The sequence below is a fragment of the Cygnus atratus genome, chromosome 1, assembly GCF_013377495.2.
Source record: "Cygnus atratus isolate AKBS03 ecotype Queensland, Australia chromosome 1, CAtr_DNAZoo_HiC_assembly, whole genome shotgun sequence".
Lineage (NCBI taxonomy): Eukaryota > Metazoa > Chordata > Aves > Anseriformes > Anatidae > Cygnus > Cygnus atratus.
The window spans coordinates 188,592,265-188,612,675 of NC_066362.1; the positions used below are offsets into that span (position 1 = coordinate 188,592,265).

General features: G+C 38.4%; 1 protein-coding gene across 2 annotated transcripts in view; it reads left to right on the plus strand.

Annotated features, from left to right (window-relative positions):
* The window catches only part of MIPEP (mitochondrial intermediate peptidase), a 75,810-nt gene that overhangs the window by 5,588 nt on the left and 49,811 nt on the right, over positions 1-20,411 (plus strand). For both annotated transcript variants that reach the window (XM_035542413.1, XM_035542414.2), the window contains exons 4-10: positions 986-1,072; positions 2,200-2,263; positions 4,090-4,272; positions 8,588-8,744; positions 9,168-9,216; positions 9,830-9,890; positions 10,417-10,469. In XM_035542413.1, the coding sequence (XP_035398306.1) occupies positions 986-1,072; positions 2,200-2,263; positions 4,090-4,272; positions 8,588-8,744; positions 9,168-9,216; positions 9,830-9,890; positions 10,417-10,469 (654 nt within the window). The remainder of the gene's footprint in view (positions 1-985; positions 1,073-2,199; positions 2,264-4,089; positions 4,273-8,587; positions 8,745-9,167; positions 9,217-9,829; positions 9,891-10,416; positions 10,470-20,411) is intronic.

Below are 20,411 nucleotides of genomic sequence, written 5' to 3' on the forward strand. Positions count from 1 at the left end.
GGGTGGGCAGCGGGTGGAGGGAGGGGATTGTGCCCCTCTGCTCTGCCCTCGTGAGGCCCCACCTGGAGTGCTGCGTCCAGGGCTGGGGCCCCCAGCACAAGAAGGATGTGGGGCTGTTAGAGTCTCAGAGAGTCTCGGTCTCTTCTGTAGGTGTCTGCATTTGGCTGCTTTTTGACAGAGTGCTGGGCTAGAAGGACCTTTGGTCTGACCCAGTGTGCTTTTTTCATATGTTCTTATTTAGCACCTTCGTTACAAGAGTTTTTTTGGAAGTACAGGCATGATGCAGTGGTGTCTTTTGTATCTGAATTAGGTATTGGCAATTAACCAGGTTCGTTTCACAAATGGGGGTGCAGAAGCTTCCTGCACCTCAACCGATTTAGGAAGTTAGTGCTTAGGGCAGACAGGCTGAGGGCTGCTGATTTCTGTGGGTTTGCTGATGTGCATATCCTTCGTTCCCCACTGTGATTCTGACCCAGTAATCAAGGTCAGGATACCTGCTTGTAGTAAACCAGCCAGCAATCTGATGGAAATAGTACTCTGGCACAGGAACAGTGAGCAGCTGGAAATGTTCCGGGATGGTAAGCTCTCAGTCTACTTCAGTGGCAGCCAGAAAGTTCACCTGATGGCAGGCTTGGGCACAGGTTTCAAAATAAGGATAGAAAACAGTTCTCACACCTTCATGCTCTGACCATGATTGTCATTGTGTGTAGAAAACAAGCTGCCAGACTTGCTTGTATTTGCCACAAAGTGCCATCCAGAAGGATTTTCCTATCAGAAGCACAAGATCTGTTTCCATGCCAGTTTGTCCACACATCCTTTGTATGTTAATTTTATACTTTTTCCGTGTTGTTGTGAACTAGAAAACATTTTGAAAATACAGTTTTTGGTTTTTAATTTTGTTAAGATCTGACTTTGAATGGGTAATATCAAGAGACTGAAATGTTTTTTGTTGCTTATGTATGATTCTTTTACTTTGTCTTTCCAGATTAAATACAGATGTTGAACTGTGCCAGAGTTTGAGACAGCTGCTAGCTGATGAAGTTGTTATGAATTCCCTAGATCCAGAAACCAGGTACTTGCTAATGTTCATAGACTTAGATGTTTAGATAGTATATATCATTCCTTCCTGAGCTAGTAGTTTGTGTTTTATCCACTTCATTTATACAAGTGGAAAGCATACCGTATCTCTGTGACAAATTTATTGGTCACTACTAAATCACCTGTACATGAGTTAGGAAGTTTGTAGTTCTGCAGTCCTGGAGGATGTCTCTGTGACTGTAGAGCACAAGATATATTTAAACTGCATTACTGAGATCTTAAAAAAAAAAAAAAAAAAAAAAAAAAAATTGAAGATTTTCTATAATACCAGTTTGTTGAAAATGTGCTCTTCTGTGGTGTATATGTCAAAGTGTTTAACAATAAAAATAGGGAACAGACTTAAATAACTTGATTTCAGTTTGAGTAAACTGAAATCAGTGGGCTTTATTCAGCTTGAGAATATCAGGTGTAATTCTTGATTTTTTTAGATGTAGTCTAGAGTCCACTAGAAAATTTTGTAATACATAATACCATCATTGATACTTCAGGAAAAAATAAGAATGCATTTATTCCTGGAACTTATGAGTTGCAAGAGGAATTTTTTATCTTTCAAAATCAGATTGTCAATCAGATTATCAGAATATTTACTTAAATCATACATTATGATTGCTGTAAAATGTTTTATTAGCTGTTTATTCAGTTATACTTTTGAATTAATTTTTCCCTGACATGGTTAGACAAGCTTAATGCCTAATGTTTACCCATCTTAAGAGTAAGTTATTTTCTTCACCCTCTTTCCCAATAATGGTAGTTTTGAAGGGGTCATTTTCTGATTATTTAGAATCAATGAAGTATAAAATTAAAAAGGTAATTTGCACAAATTGGTTAACCATCTGTATTAATGTTGCAGAATTATTTTTGAAAAATATTTTTAATGTGGATGACTGAAATAGCTACAAAAGAAAAATCCGGTCACTGAGTAAACTGTTAAGGGCCTAAAACATAGGAGGTCTGTGTCCGTAATAAAAATACTCGTAACAGTGGAATAAATAATTGTGTTCTCTGTAAAAGACATCAAATATAACTACTAAAGGTAAAAGCTGTGAAGAAATTATGCTTACCAAATGAGGCTGTTTTAACAGGGATTTACTGTATTTTTAGGCGAGTGGCAGAACTTTTTATGTTTGATTTTGAGATCAGTGGCATTCATTTGGATGAAGAAAAGGTAATTTTTTGCTACAATATGTGAATAGAAATTTGCCTGACAATCAAAGACCAGGTAATGAAATCTGCAGGGCATGAATCATGATTCTGGGCCAATTTGATCCAAGATTCACACTGTCCTCTATGGAATTTTGTCTTCTCAAAAGTAGTGAATTTATTTTCTATTTTGAGTCACTTTTATAGTGTTTTTTATGTTGTTTTACATGTTAGTTGGCTGTTCTTTCCAGTTTGGCCCTTACCATTCCTTTCTCTGTTGAGGAGAGTTATAAGCAAGACCTGGGAACGTGCGTCCTTTGATTGGTGTCTGCATCAGATATTTTAAATAAGTGCTTGGCTGTCTGAGCAGCTCATTTACAGAGGGCGAAATGCAAAACCTTGTGCACTCTGATGACAGGTTAATCAAGTAGAGTATTTTAGAAGGAATCAGGTGTGTGGTAGCCAGAGCTAACATAACTAGAAGTTGCAAATTTAATGCACATTTGAATGTCTGGGCATGGTCTGATTATTTCTGTTGGAGCTTTAACATGTTTTTTGCAGTAGTGAATGATGGATTTGCTAAAACTAGCAGCTTTCACTGTGATTTGTGGTATGGATGCTCTGTTGGGTGTCTGTTCATAGCTCATGTCCCTGTGTAAATTAATACCTTATTTATTTGAGGTATGCCCTCAAAAAAGGTCTGTACAAATACTCTTTTACCAGATTTATGTGGTGAAGTTACTCTAAAAAGCATTGTTGTGATGGTGGTTTATGAACTGAATGTGCTTCTAGAATATTTTCCTTACAATTACGTTGTACAACGAACAACTCTGAAACCTGTACTCTGGATTTTGTTTCTGATTTGTCTTTTTTTTTTTTTTTACTGTGACAATTGTTTCTGTGCTGCTTTATCCCCCTTCAGTTGCAATTTCACTTGCCCTTTGTTTTTGCATATTTTCCTCTTCTTCCCCTGCCTCTTCCACTTTTTCTTCTTCTATTACTTTTGCTCAGTGTTTCTTTTCACTCTCATTTCAGACTGTAGAATCCCTTCATAAGTTAAAATTTACTTCTTCTGTTGCAAATAATTTCTGCTTTTTAAAATAAAATTTAAAAGATGTGTCTTAAAGAGTAAAAATGGAATGGGAGGACAGGTCTGCAGCTTTTGTCATTCTTTTCACTTTACCAAGTATGTTGTGTCTATACCTTCCACCTTTTCTTTTGAGCTATGAACCCACAGGCCATAGAGAGCATACTCTGCTAACAAGAGCCAGTTCACTGAAGCAAGTGAAGTATCTGATAGTAGGGATAAATGTGTGAAATACTGTGCTGATGGTGTTAAAACTCTAAATCACAAATTCCGTGGGGAAAGGCTGAAATAACATAAATGCCTTGTGGTCTGCAGAAAATACTGCAATACAAACAGTAACAAGAGAACTGTAAATCTGATCTGCTTAGATTTATTCGGGATGCTGGTAGGATTTATCCCTCTTGATGATGCTTCTTTTTTTCTCCTTGTTATTTTACATAGCAATCAGATCAGGTGTAGTTTTCTAAGCGCTTATCAGGTAGTTAGCAAAGCCTATGTAAATTCTACCTAAACTCCACTATATGTTTTTTTTTTACTGCTGAAACATAGGCATTTTCTTTTTAAATTTCAATTCTGTATGAAATTATGTATCTGATCTTGTTGACTTCTGCTGTGCCTTAGGATTTTGTTGATGCTGTAGGTCTAATTGTAAAAGTAGTATTTTCTGCATAGTTTCTGGGGAGGTTAAGATTTCAGAAACTTTTGAGTCCTGTTTGAACTGTATCTGAAGATATTATGTATTTTGTACTTTATTTTTCTTACAGCGCAAAAAAGCAGTCAACCTCAACATCAGAATATTGGATTTATGTAATGAATTTCTGACAGGAACTCACCTTCCCAATAAGATTGACAAGCACATTTTGCCAGAGCATATTCGGTATAATTTTACAGCGGAGGGCAGTTACTTGCAAGTTGCTGGTCTGCACGCTGACTGTCCTGATGATCTGGTGAGTACTTCCCAAATCTGCTTTGGCATACTCAATAGTGCAATATCAGCTTTTTTAACTGTTACTCAGGCAAATGCATATGGTTTATGACTATGATGTTATGACTAACAAGGAAGAACTGCTTTAGAACACAGTAATCAATGACAGCTGTGGTTATGGCAGCTATGAAATAGTGGAGGTGAAGTTCCTGAATGGATTAAGGAAGAAGAGAGGCAGAATTCAGACCTTGGATTTCAGGCAAACGTATTTCAGCTTATTGAGTAAACTGGATCCCATGGGATGCAGCTGTGAAGGGTAAAGGAGCTCAGGAAATCTGTCAGTTCTTTAAAGATAGCATCCAAGCACAAAATGATACTCGGATACCCAGTATCAGCTTGTGCTGATACGTAGAAAGCCAGGCAGACTTAACAGGAGCCAGGCTCAGCCAGGAGGGAAGTCATGACAGAGCTTCATCTCCAAAAGGCAGCAGACAGGAGGTGGAAGCAGGTACAAGGCACAAGGGAGCAATTTAGAAACACTGCCTGTACATGTAGGGATGGTATTAGGAAGACCAAAGCTCAACTAGAGTAGAGAGTTGTAAGGGACATCAAAAACAACAAGAAGAGCATCTACTGCTGCTTTAGTACTAACAGGCTGAACAAGGTGACTTAGTACCGAGTAAGGTGACTTAGTTACAGCAGACACAGATAAGGCTGAGATGCGAATTGCTTTCTTTGCCTCAGTGTTCACCAACAAGGTCTTCCAGGCCTCTGTACTTACTGAAAGAGTTCAAAGAGAAGAACAGCTAGCTGCAGATGAGGACCCAGTTTGGGATGACTTGAGAGAACTCAACCTGCACAAATCCTTGGGGTCAGATGGGCAGCATCCAAGGGTTTGGAGAGAACTGGCTCGATGTCCTTGGAAGGCTTGATGTCCCTGACAGGCTGTGAAGACCAGAGGAGAACACCAGTGACTTGTGGAAATGAGATGTTCCACCCACAACATACTCAGAAAGGCCAAATAAACAATCTGGGGAGCTACGGGCAGTTTAGCTTCACTTTGATCAATCTTCCCAGGGACCAAGGAGCAGTCCAAGTTAGGAGATCACAGTCTGTATTGATGGACAACCAGACATGTAAAAAATTTGTTATGTGTTTAGATTCAGAGAGTAGTGGTTAAAGTGTTACACTCTCCTGGAAGGCTGGTAAGGAAGGAAGTGTCATAGGGGTCTGTCCTGGGGCCGTCCTGTTTCACATCTTTGTCAATAACCTAGGGGAGGTGACAGTGCTAGCACGCCAAGTTTGCACATCGTGTCAGATTAGGAGGAATAGATCTGACAGGAACGTTGCATAATTCAAGAAGGACAAATGCAAAGTTCTGCAGCTGGAAGGGAGAATTCCTGGCAGACATATGGGCTGGGATTACCTGGTTGAGAGCGAGTCTGTGGAAGGGGCCCTGGTGGCAGAAACTGAGTATGAGCCAGCAGTGACTCAGGCAACAAAGGCCAGTGGCATCCAGGGTTGTATGAAGGGGCAAAGACAGAGACTGAAGGAAAAGTTTACGTTTTTACTTTGCTCAGCACTCTTTAGACCACATCTAGATTACTGCATCCAGTTTTGGACGCTTCCTGCAACCCCCTCCAAGAAGGACATTGACGAGCTGTTGGTGGACTTAAGTGGAGGCCACCAAGATGGTCAGGGGCTGGAGCGCACGCATTGTGAGGAGAGAGCGAGGGAGCTGGGCTTCTCACCCTGTAGCAAAGTTGGCTTTGGGGTGGACCCTGCCAGTACCTGTGAGGATGTCCTGGAGACGATGGAGCTCTTCGCACTAGTGCATGGTGGGAGGACAAGTGACAACAGGCACAAACATAAATGAGAAATTCCAACTGGAGGAACTTTTTCATTACGTGTATAGCTGAGCAGTGCAACAGGCTGCCCAGAGAGGTGGTGCTGTCTCTCCATCTGTGGGGATTTTCAAGACACAACTGGATAAAGCTTTGTGTAACCTAGTCTTACTTTATAGCTGATGCTGCTTTGTGCAGGAAGTTGGACTAGAGACCTCCTTAGATCCCCTCCAACCTGAATTATCCTGAATGATCCTATTTTAGTTATTGCTGAAGATACTTTTCTTGACAGAATTCATTTAGAAAGTGTTTGTTTATAAATTGGAAATGAATTTAGATTCTTTGAAATGCGACAGTGGTTCTTTAGTCTCCTAGATGTGAGTCAAGGAATGTATTACAACTTTTAGGTATTTTGTTTTACTTTTCATAAAGCAATCAGGGTGACTCTGAAATCTTTTTTATCATGAAAAAGAGAAAAGCTGACTGTAATAGAACCCAAGCTGTAGTGTTTATTCTCTGTAAAAAATGAAAATTTAATTAAAATTATGGCACTGAGGGGATGTAAATAAAAGAGTAATACTCACTGCAAGTCATCTATAAACTTGTCCTGAAAACAGTATGATCTGCAGAATTGCTACTGAAGCTACAAGGAATAATACATCAATTAAAGAATTCAGTTCTCTGAGTCAGGTATTTGGAGAAGCTCTTTGGAAATCATAACATTTAGGTTGGGAGGGATCTGTGGAACTTGTCAGTTCAAGCCTGATCCTGTTCAGAGCAGGATCAAGCAGATCAGGTTGCTCAGTGCCATTTTCCAGGTGAGTTTTGAATGCTTTCCAAGGATGGAGATTGCACTGTCTCTCTGGACAACCTGTACCCTCGTGTTTGACCACTCTCACTGTTATTTTTTTTCCTGGTATTAAATTAGAAATTTTTACCTGCCAGCTTGTGTCCATTACATCTCATCCTCCTGTTCTGTGCTTCCAAGAGCCTGGCTGCATCTTCTCTTTGTTCTGCTGCTAAGTAGTTCAAGATTAAGATCTCTCCTGAGACTTTTCTTCTTTGGGTTGGAGAAATGCAACTCTCTCAGCCTCCATTCGGAGTCGTGTGCTCCAGCCCCTGAACATAACTGGTGGCCACATGCTGGACCAACTCCACTTTGTGTTTTTCTTGTCCTGGGGAACCCAACTCTGAATTTAGTGCTCGAAATGTAGCCTGAAAAGTACTAAATAGAGAGAAGTAATCACTTCCATGGTTCAGTTGGCTGTACCTTCTAGTAGAGCTCAGTATGCTGTTGACATTAGCCGCAAAGACACACTGCTGACTCAGTATATCACTTTATGCATTTTTTAATGGAAGGCTGGTGGAAGGAAATTGATACAAAATGACTTGTGTATTATTATTGTCATATTTATTTAGTCTACAGTGTTCTCATGAGAGGGGAGCAAAGGGGCAGATGCTGATCTCTTCTCTCTGGTAAACGGTGATAGGAGCCTGAGGGAATGGCATGGGGAGGGTCAGGCTGGGTGTTAGGGAAAGGTTCTGCACCCAGAGGGTGGTCGGGCACTGGGACAGGCTCCCCAGGGCAGTGGTCACAACTCCGAGCCTGTTGGAGTTCAAGAAGCATTTGGACAGTGCTCTCAGACATAGGGTCTGATTTTGGGTGGTCCTGTGTGGAGCCAGGAGTTGGACTCAAAGATCCTCGTGGGTCCCTTCCAACTCGGGATGTTCTATGATGCAATGATTCCAAACCCAGGGCCTTCATTCTTATTGAGTATATGATCTAAAAGAGAAGCTTATTTTGAAGGAAAGGAACCATAAGTTGTTGTGTTTCTTAAGCCTGTTTGATGTGTACAAAATAAAGATTTTCCTCAATTGGTTTGTGAAATACAAAAAGCATTTTACCAAGGTTGCTGAGGCTAGAGGTGATTTTTTTTTTTTTTTGAGAGAGAGTTATGATAAAAAGAAATAGGAGAAAGCCGGATTGTCCATGGGCAGATGGACAGACTAATAGATTGCTACTTCAAAAGAAATAAGGCTTTTTTCTTCCTCCTCTTTCTCTCCCCTGACCCTGTCTCTGGTTCTTATCAGTTCATTTCAGGAGCCAGTTTAACTGACATGCAGAGGACAATTTAGCTTTCTTCGAGTTTATTTTCAGAGCTTTTAGTGAGTTAAGACAGCTCACAGAGAAACACAGATGTTGTCACGGGGAGAGAGGCCACGAGCAGAGAGGGGACTGTTGACAGGAGTAGAGAACAGGACCCTTTTTAGCAGACTTGAATGGTTAGGTTGTCTCATTGCATTTCCTCATTCCATCTTTAAGGGGTAAGAAAGCAGTAATTGTCAGGCAGCCGGAATTACTACTATTAAAAGGTTGTAGGCCTTTTCTTACCACTATCAGTGAAATACAGCTGTAATGCCAGATCTTCAATTGCATTGCATGTTTCCTGAGGAGTTATACTGTAGCAGTGTGACTTTTTTCTTTCATATTAGGTGCGAGAAGCTGCTTACAAGATTTTTCTTTACCCAAATGCTGAGCAACTGAGCCGTTTGGAAGAATTGCTTGCTAGCCGAAACAGCCTGGCACAGTTGGTTGGGTACGACACCTTTGCCCACAGGGCTCTTCAGGGAACAATGGCCAAAAATCCAGGTATAAGGCATATGGGGACGGATATGCTGAGAAATCAAATGCACTGTGTTAGGTGTGAAGTTAAAAGCTGCCCGTTTGTTTTGTTAAGTTTACACATATTTGTCCCAGTGAAGTTTCTCATTGCAGTTGCACTTAGCTTTAGGCAGTACTCATGTTTTCAGTAAATTCAGCAATACTTATCGAGTGGGGATCAGTGCTTTTGTTCAGAATTAATGTTCACTCCTTAGATTATGAAGTTGCCATTATTCCAGCATATAACAAGGTAAATGTGGTACCAAATTCTTCTGAAATGATGACACAGTGGTCAGTAGTGTAGATTGTTGTTCTAAGGACACTTGTTTTGTTTGGGGTGTTCTGATCTGAACTTAACACCTTTTAAGGGATGGAATCACTTTTTTTTTTTTTTTTCCATTTTACTTCTAGAGACAGTAACACAGTTTCTGGAGAAGCTTTCTGACCAGTTGTCTAAAAGGTATGTCTTTTTCACTTAATTATTTTGTAAGCATACTTTTATTCAGGAACATAAGGACTGATGTACTCGAAAGTCAGTCATTGCTGCTTATTATGTGTTCTGATGAAATAAAAAGCAAAACTTTCTCAGAGCTTTGAGGGGAGCTATTAGAATAAATTCTGTGATCAGAGAACAGCCAAGACCGAATACAGGTGATGTGCCAAGAAATTCAGGCAACAGCACACAAGTTTAAGTGGTGAAGGACACCTCTTGTGTTCTCCCCATATGCACAACTCCATATATTTTACATCTGTGAGCAAATTTCTGTTTATCCTGCTTGCTTCCCTTAATTCCACACAGCACAAAACAGTTTCATCACTGCGTATTAATGGGGTGTATTGTCAGAAAGAGAATGCTTGGGATGGGCACAACCAGAGTAAGAGAGACTTGAAAGTACCTGAATGAGAGATGCAGAAAGGAAAAGTTATTTTACTGTAGTGTAAGGGCCTGTCATTTTATAGCATAGTAACGATCTCTGATGATAGGCTTTTGTTAGGACAGCGTATTCTTTTATGTTGTATTCCATTGCTCAAAAATCTTTCCTGATCGCTTTCATCATAAAAATATTTTTCAGAACTCAAAAAGATTTTGAAATGATGACAAAGATGAAAATGAAGCTTAATCCCCAGAATTCAGTAAGTTAAATTTACATGTACGTTGAATTTTTTTAATATAGTAGAAGCTAAGCTTGTTTTACATGAAAAATCAGCTCAATTTTAGTGTACAACAAGTAGCATAATTGCAAAGAGGTACTTTTCCATCTTCTTGTTTTAAATGGTTTTTGACTTCTTAGCTGCTATTACTATTAAAACCAGCCATTGAGTGCAAGATGACAGTTGGTTTATACAAAGTGATAATACTTTTAGTTTTAAAATTAATTAGTGGACTCTTTTTTTTTTTTCTTGAAATCTGGTATAAAGTCCCACTGCATATTTGAGTAAGAAATATGGTCTGAAAGCAAATAAATAAAAAAAAAAAAAGGTTTCAAATTGTGGAATACGAAGTTATTTCTGATGATGAATTTAGCACTGAATGTTTTCCACTTTTTTTCTAAGTTCTGTGACTTGTAGAAACGGCAAAAATATGCAAAGGAAACAAAACGTTTACTTCGGGTTCACTTGTTGTCCATTATTGTAATTATAAGCTGGAATCCTCTTTCAGAAATTGATGCCGTGGGATCATCCTTACTACAGTGGCGTCCTCCGTGCTGAGAGGTAAGCTCCTTATGTTCCTGATTGTAATGTAAATGAGTGTCTTTATTTCATTCATTTCACTGAGGATAATGAAAGTCCTCAATGTAAACAGGATTTCCTTCTTTGAAGATATACTTTAATATGAATAAATAGAGAATATCCAAAGCGGCAGTTCTTTGCAACATTTCTTAGCGTTGGAATGCCTGTGAGGTTTTGGCTCTTCTGTTGTTTTGCGGGAAAGTAGTGGCCTTTGAAGATACAAGAGGATAAAACAGTTTCAGAACAGATAGAAAATCCTTGTTTTCATTTTGCTTTTAGCTCCTAGCTGAGCTGTAGTTATGTTTAAAAATAAATTTTGAATCACTGAGCATACAGTCCAACTCCTCTTCATATTATAATTGTATTTTACTTCTTTACTGAACTTGCATCTATTTTCTTGCATCTTCTACAGACCTCAAACAGAAACTTGAGTAGATTTTCACTCTTCTTGGGTAGAATTCATTCTCATCTCTCTTGCAAAGATTGGGGAGTAAGTCTGCAACACAAACTTAAATAGCCCTTGCAAGTAATGAGATGCCAGCTCTGAAAGGCACGAACCCTGCACGTTGTGTTTATTAGATCAGCAGTGGTGACCTTTCAGATTTGTGTTATAAAAGATAATTTAAAATTGTGCTGCTCTTGCAAGAGGAGGAGGAAAAAATCTTGCCTTCGTTGCAGGTTTGTACGTTTTTGTTTTTTGAATAAACTGAGTCTGGAAGTATCTGATTAAGGAAGAAGTTTGCTCTGGATCAGAAAGCTCTGATAATAGAGATGTGGCATTTGGAAGGATTTCTACCAGTTGCCCTGGCTGATTCACAGCTTTCTTGTACTTTGATACCAAGGCAATGGTTTTATGAGCAGCAGGTGTGATGTTGGATTTGTCTTTAGCTACCACACGTTCAGATAGGAGCTGATATATTTATGTGCAGCAACATTCATGTCCTTGCAACATGCATGGACCTTGCTATGCAGGGGAGTGTGAGGGATGTTCGACTTCTGAGTTGGTTCACTGGAGCTGATCCTAGAGCATGCAGCACTCCACAGCATACACGCAGATCGCTTGTTGATGGTGTGGTCTGGGAAGTGGCAGTTTTTCTTTTAAACTGGACAGGTATCAAATGTAGTTCTGTGAGTGTGAGAACAAAATCGTGGTCATACTGGAGGAGTCAAGGTGCACCTAGCTCTGAATCTCTTCGCAGGGAAGAGTGATCTGTGGAAGATCACTGGGACACTTGTTCAAGGTACTGTCTTGTCTTGTAGCTTACAGGTCTTTGCCTGGTGGTTTGGTGTCTTCAAAACAGAAAGTAAGAATTACATTCTGATGCGTAGTCCTTATCATTACTGTCAGATGTTGGTGAAATTTATTTTCTTGTTTCCTATTTATTTTCTATGTTCCTACAGTGTGTCTCCCTGTCTTTAGACTTAGTGTGCCCCGTACAGGTTAGGATGTTAAGTGTAGAAGTCTCAGAGTTTGTTTCTCCTCCTGGGAGGAGCACCTTCTCTTACTGTCTTACTGTCCTTCACAGATGTTCTAATGAAGCTAGTCATTTTGTAATTGAGTTGCCAATGATTACAAATAGATTATTCTGCCCATTTTGGCACTAGGAAGAAAAGCATTTCCCCTCCTTGTGGAGCTCTGTAAAAGTTACTTTATTTCAAGAATAGTCTGGTAGATTTCTGAAGGGAGAACTGAGCTTAAACAGACCAGGACATCGGTAGTGTATATTTGCTGTTTTATTAATTAAGGCAGCAAGTCTGGCAGCTGTGTCTGTGTGAAGAATCTCCTAAACATATGTAGTTCCTCCCTTGATTACAGTGCAGGATTGGGGCCCAGCCTTTTTCTCCCTCTGGGTTGGGCAGGAGTATTTTTTTCTGGAAGCCGTTACAAGCATCTACAAGTCAGGGAAGGAAAAGCACTTTTCCTCTCCATCGTGTGCAGTGGTGTTTTGCTAAAAACCAAGACCTTGGTCTTTTACAGTCCTGTTACCTGAATGCTGTGTGTTCAGGAAAAGTTTCTGATCTGACAGTGTCTTAAGAGTGTTTCACATTCATTCTGCCCCTGTTGTAGATATTTAACTTACTGGCTAATAGATAATCAGCCCTAACAGGAAAGCTCAGTTCTTCAGTGCAAATTATCAGTAGCTGTGCTTTATGAATGAAACTAGCCAGGAATTAGAGACTATTCGTACAACAGCCAGAGGACAGGAATATGCTGTTTCACATCTGTGCCCTTACCGTGTTTTATTTGCCACTTATGATCTATTTAAGTGTCTTCATATACGTTACACCTTGTTTGTCTTGTATTTGTACTTACCTCTCATGACACCCTTTCCTGAATTCCCCTCGGATGTTATGGTGTTTTCAGGCCAACACTTCAGGAACTGCAAGATGAGAACCGTGTGTCACAAAGCTTCTTACTGGCAGGAGTTTGGTTTGGCTATTTGTTGTTACTCTCCCTGTCTAACCGAGCCAATTAACTTGTAATACAAAATGATGTCTCTGAGTAACATTATGTTGTTTTCCTTTTTTTTTCCCCGGGAAAATCATTTATCCTTTTTGATTTTTTTTTAATGGTATCATGTTTCATTTTATTTATTTAGAAAACAATTTACTTAAATGTACTTATTGTATCTTATTTTTTTGCTTAATAACAAAATATGTTTTCAAACAAGATTTATCTGATATGAATTTCTTCCACCGTTGTTATTCTTTGTTTAGTAGATGAACAGTTTTGTTCTTTGAGTGGTTTTTTGTTGTTGTTTGTTTTTGTTTTTAAGAAATTTACTTTTAGCTTGGTGCCTTTTACAGAATGGACGTGGTCAGGTGTGTAATAGTACTGTGCGCGGCACATAGCTTACATTTTCGTCTCTGTCATGTTTTGGGGCTCCGTAGTAGTTTGTGGGGTGGATTTCTGTATTGCTATCAATTTCATTTTATATTCTGACTTTCTTAGTAAATGTTTCTGTTTAAAAGGAAGCAAATGCATGCTTTCGGGTGTTTCTTTTGTCATTGTGGCTCCAGTTGATGTAAGGAACCAGTTTCCTGGATACTGTCGGGTATGTAGGATGACTGTCTTTACCAACCTAGGTATAAAGCCAAGGCTTTACAGGATTTTAGTTTTTGATAAAGTAACTTTGCAACATTCTAGTGTGTCACATATGTGCCTCTAAGGGATGAAAGAAATATTAGATGGGACAGTGCCTATGTCTGTTGAAGTAGCTACACTGTTCCCTATTTTCGTCTGTACAAGCATATTTTCACACAAAATTGTTGTGAGGAAACACTGGATGACAATGTGATCGTGATATGATCTATTACTTCTTTATTGTTTGATTTCTTCTCCAGATTTTGGTCAGCTACATCAGTTCTTCTCAAATTGCACTAAAATCCATGATATTTTCCTAATTCTTTTATTTTTTATCTGTATGTTGTATATTTTGAATGTATGTATATGTAGTTTAGTCTAAGCATGTTTATTCTGCATTAGAAAAGGCTTAAGGAAACAAATCCTTTGTTAGATTCCTCAGAAGTAGTTTTAAGAGCCGGATATTTACTTCTGAAGAATGTAGGGTATTCACATGCACTTGGACTATTGAATTTTGATAGTATTCGCTGTCATACCAGGTTGCTTCTATTTTCTTCTTACTGCTTCATTTTTATGGAATATTCCTGCTGTTTTGTGGGGTGAACAGCAGGAGGAGCTCCAGACTTAACTCACAAAGCACGTTTTTCTTTCTATAAACTCATCCACAAAAATTTTGTTTCTGTCAGCTTTCACCAAGTCTTTTCCCTGGAAACTTGATCCCACTTCAAAGAGTAAGTCTCCCATTGATGGTAACAGGATAGTTTACTTCCAATTTTTTTTTTTTTTGAAAATTATGTTAAGTAGCCTCTCTGGCTTTAAACCCACACTTAAAACAGCACAATGTTTTTGTAGCTCTAGTTTAAGTGGCACAGAAAATAGATGTCAGTATAAATGTAGATTTGACAGAAACTGGAGACAAAAGTCTGAAAATCCATGGTAGTAGTATCTTAAAAGCAGATAGAGTAATTAGGAGAACCTCAAGAATTTTGGCAGGCTAAGTGTAATAAAACAGTAAATGCTAGAACATGCTTCAGCCTCTAACAAGCAAGAAGATGTCTGTCTAAAATGTATATTATAAAATACTACCCTTGAGTTTTAGTGCAGGTGAGTACCGGAGTATTAATTAAATCCCATTACTTCTCAGTAAGTGCTACTGCAGTTATAAGTAATTCTCAAAGCCGTGATCCTGCACAGATATAGTAGCCTTTCTGATTTCTTTAGGGTCATAAAAAAAAGGAGTGGAAGAGAGCTTTCACAGTCAGCTATGTGTCTTGAAGGTGGGGCTGGCTGTACTACGCTGCTTCTGACAGAGGCACAAAACTGTTCCTAAGAACCATCAGTGGTGAGCTTAGAATATTCAGTGTTGGCTCCTGTTTTCCTAACCTTTGTTGCTTCTGAGGCTGGGCTGACTTGCTGGCTATAATTCACTTTTGGGATTTTTGCCAAACTGTCAAAGACTTGATTTAAGTAGCAACTGGGATGTGTTCGCAGGGTATTGTACTCTGTGCTGGTCCGTTGCTTTGGGACTGCAGAAATAAATTAAGACTGGCCTTGGGGATGAACAAATCAATACCAAAATAAGCCAGTTTCCTGCTGGGTAGGAAGGAGAATCCACCACCGCAACTAGAGGCATTTTGGATCCTGGGGTGATGAGCTCAGCAGAAACTAGGAATAATTCTGTTCTTGTTGAGACTGTACATGCTTGAGGGGGAGCAGACAGCACTTTGGTTTTTCAGGAGCAGGGGTAGTACCAAGGTACCTGAACAAGGCTCTGGATGTTTCTAAAGGCATATACGCTAAAAACTGCCACTGCATTATTTTTAGTTTTACAAAAGAATGTTCTCTGTTGGGAATGCCATGTGGAAAAATAGCTCAGACCCTTTGTGGAATCTGTAAGAAAACTGTCACTACTGTTCAAACTGAACACTGAAATGGAAGAACAGTGCAAAATTTAAAAAGAACCAGGAAATCTTTCAAACAAATTGCTCATAGAGAAGGAAAACGTTCTTTAACTATCTAACTGTAAGCAAGATAACTCTTCTATCAAATCAACTAGTTTAATTGTAGGAAGTATATTTAACTTACCAATCACTAAGCTGGTTGAGTAAAGTTTATGGAGGAAAACATGAGCTACCGAAAGGGCCATGCTGTATTTTTCATTGGAGAATGGTCATCTAACGAATACATACTGTGATTGTGAGAAGGGCTCCAAAAATTGTGAGTTTTGCTTTGTATTCAGACTTCTGTTGCTGTTTACTGTAGAAGATACTACTTGGTGGTGGTTTATATAAAATGTTTTGAAGGATCCTAGTAACGGAGTTTCACAAGTAATTTGCTACCTTTGCTTTTCCTGTTATTGCTAAGTACTTAGCTTGCTATTTTCTTTTCTTAAGAAGTAGTTGAAGTAGTTAATGTAATAGAGGCAAAGCATAATATTTTTTAAAAACATTATAAAAAATTTTAAAATCAGTGATCATTCCTCCTGACTTTCAGATATGTTACTTGCATGCTGAGTAGTACAAAAGCAGAATTTAAGTTTCAAGAATTGTTTATTCAAAACATTGTAGAAGGACAAAGAAATTGCTGTTGATTTGAAAATAAAGTCAAATCTAAAAGTCACATACAGTGTCAATGGCAAACCAATATTCTGAATTACCCCCTGACCTCCTCCAAAATATTCCGTGAAGTACAATTAACAGAAGAGAAAAAGGATAAGGTAAGATACAGGTGCTAGTTTATGGCTGATGAGAGTACAAAGATTTTCTATTATTATTATTATTATAATTTTAAAAAAATCCAGAGTCTTCTATAAATCATGGTTAAGAATCTCCCTTCAGGTAAAGAATTAAATTTCATAGTCTGGCATGTAGTGAAAATTGGAAGGGGTTTTCCTTGTCTTGATCTTTCGAAGTTAACCCGAGGGGTTAATCTTACTTTTATCTTCTACTAACAAGTTGTTTTTTTTTTCAAGTTTATTTGAAAGTTTTGAGAAAATCTGTTTTATTAGAGATAGTTAACTTAGCGCTCTGTGTTTTCATGGATGTCAACAGGATAATTTTCTCAAAAAAAAAAAAAAAGAAGGAAATATCCAGGACTGCATTTAATAGCCACTGATAAGAATTCTTGCCAAGCAGCTAATTTGCAATTGTTGAGTCTGAATCCTTATGCTCTGTAGAAGAGTGATTCTTACTTAACTATCCCTAATGTCCAAGTTTGTCAAAAGCATTGTTAATAAAACAGATGAAAGTTGGACTACACAAAACAGTCTTAGTTTCTTTTCAAATATACAGCTTAAATGAAAGTGATTTTAGAAGTCTGTATTTTATTTAGACTCAGTGAAGTCATACAAGCTTAGAAATAATTATTTATAATGACATACTACATCTTTGTTCTTCACAGGGACACAGCCTTTTTGTTTGAAGCTTGCAGTTCTTGAAGAATAACCAAACCTCATTGTGTCAGTTAACTTTTTAAAATTGGTTTTTAAATTGGTTTGGCTACTTTACTTCTTTTAAAAATATTGCCAGGCTGCATACTGTAAAAGTAAGGTGTCTGGATTTTTGAGCATAGTTTATCCTTTAATATAAAGCAGGAATTTACATCAAAGAAACTACTGTTTTCTTTGATACTGCTACTTTCTTTAGCAGAGTACTGAGATTTCTCTTTGTAAAGTTTCTGAGCTTACGTTCTGACATAAAGTACATAAGAAAATTTTCATTCTTTCTGGGGTTTGTTATAAATAAAAATGCTTTGGGGTTTGAAACCAGACATTCAGAGTGAAGTAGGCTACTGGCATATGGTTTAAGACAAAATGAAAGCAGAACAAACTTCTTTTGTTCACTTTTTTGTGTCTCAGTCTTTCAGTTTTGGACTTCTGAGCATAACCTACATTGTGCAGTTTTACAGGCTCAGCCAAGTAAAGGTTGGTATTACAATAAAAAGGACTATTTCTAATTCTTTATATATTTATATATTACCTGAATTATCTAACAGATAGTTTAGCTTAGAGGAAAATACTCTTTTTCACTGTAAAGATGAGTTCACATATGTTTTTGATTTATTCAGAGCAAGATATGGCACCCTTTTTTTTTTATGGCACCCTTTTTTTTAAGGAATATAATACTTCCAACATCTAAACTATAAGAATTTTTTTTTTAATATCTAGTGATGTAAAAATGCCTTCTTGATTTTTGAAAGTGAACTTCCACATTAATAACTGTGTTTTTTAGTTTGTATGTCTGTAATAATAGAAATTTTACTTTCTTTTTCCTGCTCTTCCAGAAGTGCAGTCAGATCACTTACATTTCACATAAAGGCTTAAGAAAATTTAAGTGTTCAAGTTCCATGGTGGTTCAGAAAACCAACTGTAGTACTGCAGGTATCAAAAAACAATCCATACCTGTGTTTTTGACCTCAGACAACCCAGAAGGAAGCTACCATAACTGGAAATTTTTGACTTGAGTATATATTTCTCTACAAAGTGCTGTTCTGATGCATCAGACTGTTGTTCTTACATCTCCATTTTCAAAGGCTTCTTCCCAAAGGAAAGGCTGTGCTGTTCATCATCTTGGGATTCAGGTATGCAGACCAGTCAGAAGCCTAAGTTCCAGAGATGAGCAAGAGCTGACATACCTCAGCTCAAGTGTTCTGCTCGGTAGCTCAAGTTAGTACCCTGCTAAGTACAAGTGGCCTTATATTTGTATCTGCCTTTCTGTGAGGACACAGGCATCCTAGCTGCCTATTTTAAGCACTCTGAATCACCTTACAGTGGCCCAGAACTCGCGTTTTAAGGGACGGGACATCCAAACAAGATGTTTTGTTCTTGCCCTTGCTTGTTTAGCTGACTCGTACCCTTTCTCTTCCTTAGGAAGTACTGTAACTGTGTTTCCATGTATTTGTCAGCTTTGGAGACAAGGGTAAAATGCTGTGCTGGTGGTGTTAGTATGCCATGTGCATCACCCTACCCATTGAATTCTGCCTGTCTGCTTAGCTGGTGCAGCAAACAAGCTGCAAATTACAGCACAGAAGAAAACCTGTCTTTTGGCACTTCTCTATAGTTTCTGTCGCCAAATGGAGCTCCAATTGTTCGTCGGCTTCCAATGCAGATTTTAGCTGTCTCCAGAGCATTAACCTTTCCTGCTAGTAGCAGTAACCCTTAGCAGAAACTTTACTGGTAGCAGAATGCCTGTTAGTGTAGTTCAGTTTGGGTCGTAATGACTTCCTTTCTGATTTCTTTTCTCAAAAATACTTGAATGCATTTCCTGTTGGAGATAAAAGTCGTAACTTGGCTGAAGAAATGCAGAGGCAGCTTGCCAAAGAGTGACCAGAAGTTAAAGCAGCTGCTTCTTGCTGGTATGTTTGAATTTTAAGCTGCTTTAAATAGAAGAAACAAAGCTAGACAGCTATTCAAGTCCGCAATTGATACCAGCTTGAAAATCATGTATAAAGTGATCTTCAGAATGGCTGCTGCTTTAACATGTAGTATAAAAAGATAATTATATGCACATTAGGGTTACTGATGTGCAGATTATGAAGATTGCTTTGCTTGAATGATGAGCAGTTTTGGGGCAGGCTAAGCTGAAGTACTTTTGAAACTGTTCCTTTTTATATAGGGTTAGTCACTGTCAATTCATTAACTAAAGTTTTTGTCCTTTTATTCTAACTGTAGAGAAATAAATGAAGTGCAGTGCCTTGTTTTGGTAGGGATTTGTTGGGAGGCTTTTGTGTGCATTTTCAAATACATTTAACATTTGAAAAAAAAAATGATCAAAGAAATGCATCACACCTGGGATAGAAGATGGTGAACTTTGAGTTTCCCCTTTAGCTTCAGGAGAAATTAATTTTACAGTCTTGGATCAGCCCTCAAAAAGGCTCGGCATCCTACACAGACAAGCTCTGTCTTTGTTACAGAGTATTTTAAAGTGTTAAAAGAGTGTATTGATAAAAGTCTGCATCTTGGAGTTTTATGTGGTCTTTTAGATAATCTGGCCAGGGTCACAGAGTGTTTTGAAGATACAACCTAAAATCCTTGAACAGCATTAGAAAATTAATTCAAAGGGTTGAGGGAAGAGAAGTTTGGCTTGCTGTCACAGTCTCAGTCACCTTTGCTGCCAAGAAGTTGTGCTATGGTGTTTTAGATTAGCATGGATTTAAACACTGAAGTACTGTGCCTGAGAACTGTTGTGTTCTTGCAGTTTCTCTAAGGTGATGAAGCTGTGTTTAACTGAGGTTAGGGAATCATTTGCTAGCAAACAGATGCTTTTTTTCCTGTCATCTGGAAATGATGAAGTTGCTAATGGTTGCTACTGTTGGAGTGCCTGGAATCAAGCAAGAATCTTCAATAAGGGAGCATGTAGTTTGTCTGCAAACTCTTCCAAGTACTTTTCCACCCACACCGTCCAGCCAGACTTCAGTTTTACAGCTCTAGGAGAGATTGCAGGGTTTCCTGTTCTGCTTATTGAATATTCTTTTTCAGGGAAGGATTCAAGGCTTTTAAATGAATTTCTTCCCTTTTCTTCAGCGTCCTCTAATATTATGTAGTGCTACCCCTTCCATTCTGCAGTGAGAAGCATTAAATCCTGGAGGTGGGGGCTCAGAAAAGAATCAGTCGTATGCTTGCTTTTGCCACTGAAAGTCAAGATCATCTATTAATTCCAGGAACATCGTTTTTTGGTTATAGGACATCAGCTTCAGATAGCTGAGGTTTTGGCTAATTTCTATTCTTGAAATAAGCCCAAAGAGAAAGTTTTCCTGGAATTAATGCAAGTTTGGGGTTAGACTTTCTTCAGTGATAGTTGGTCTTACTTGATTTCACAAGAGAGTTCGCATATAAGGTAGGA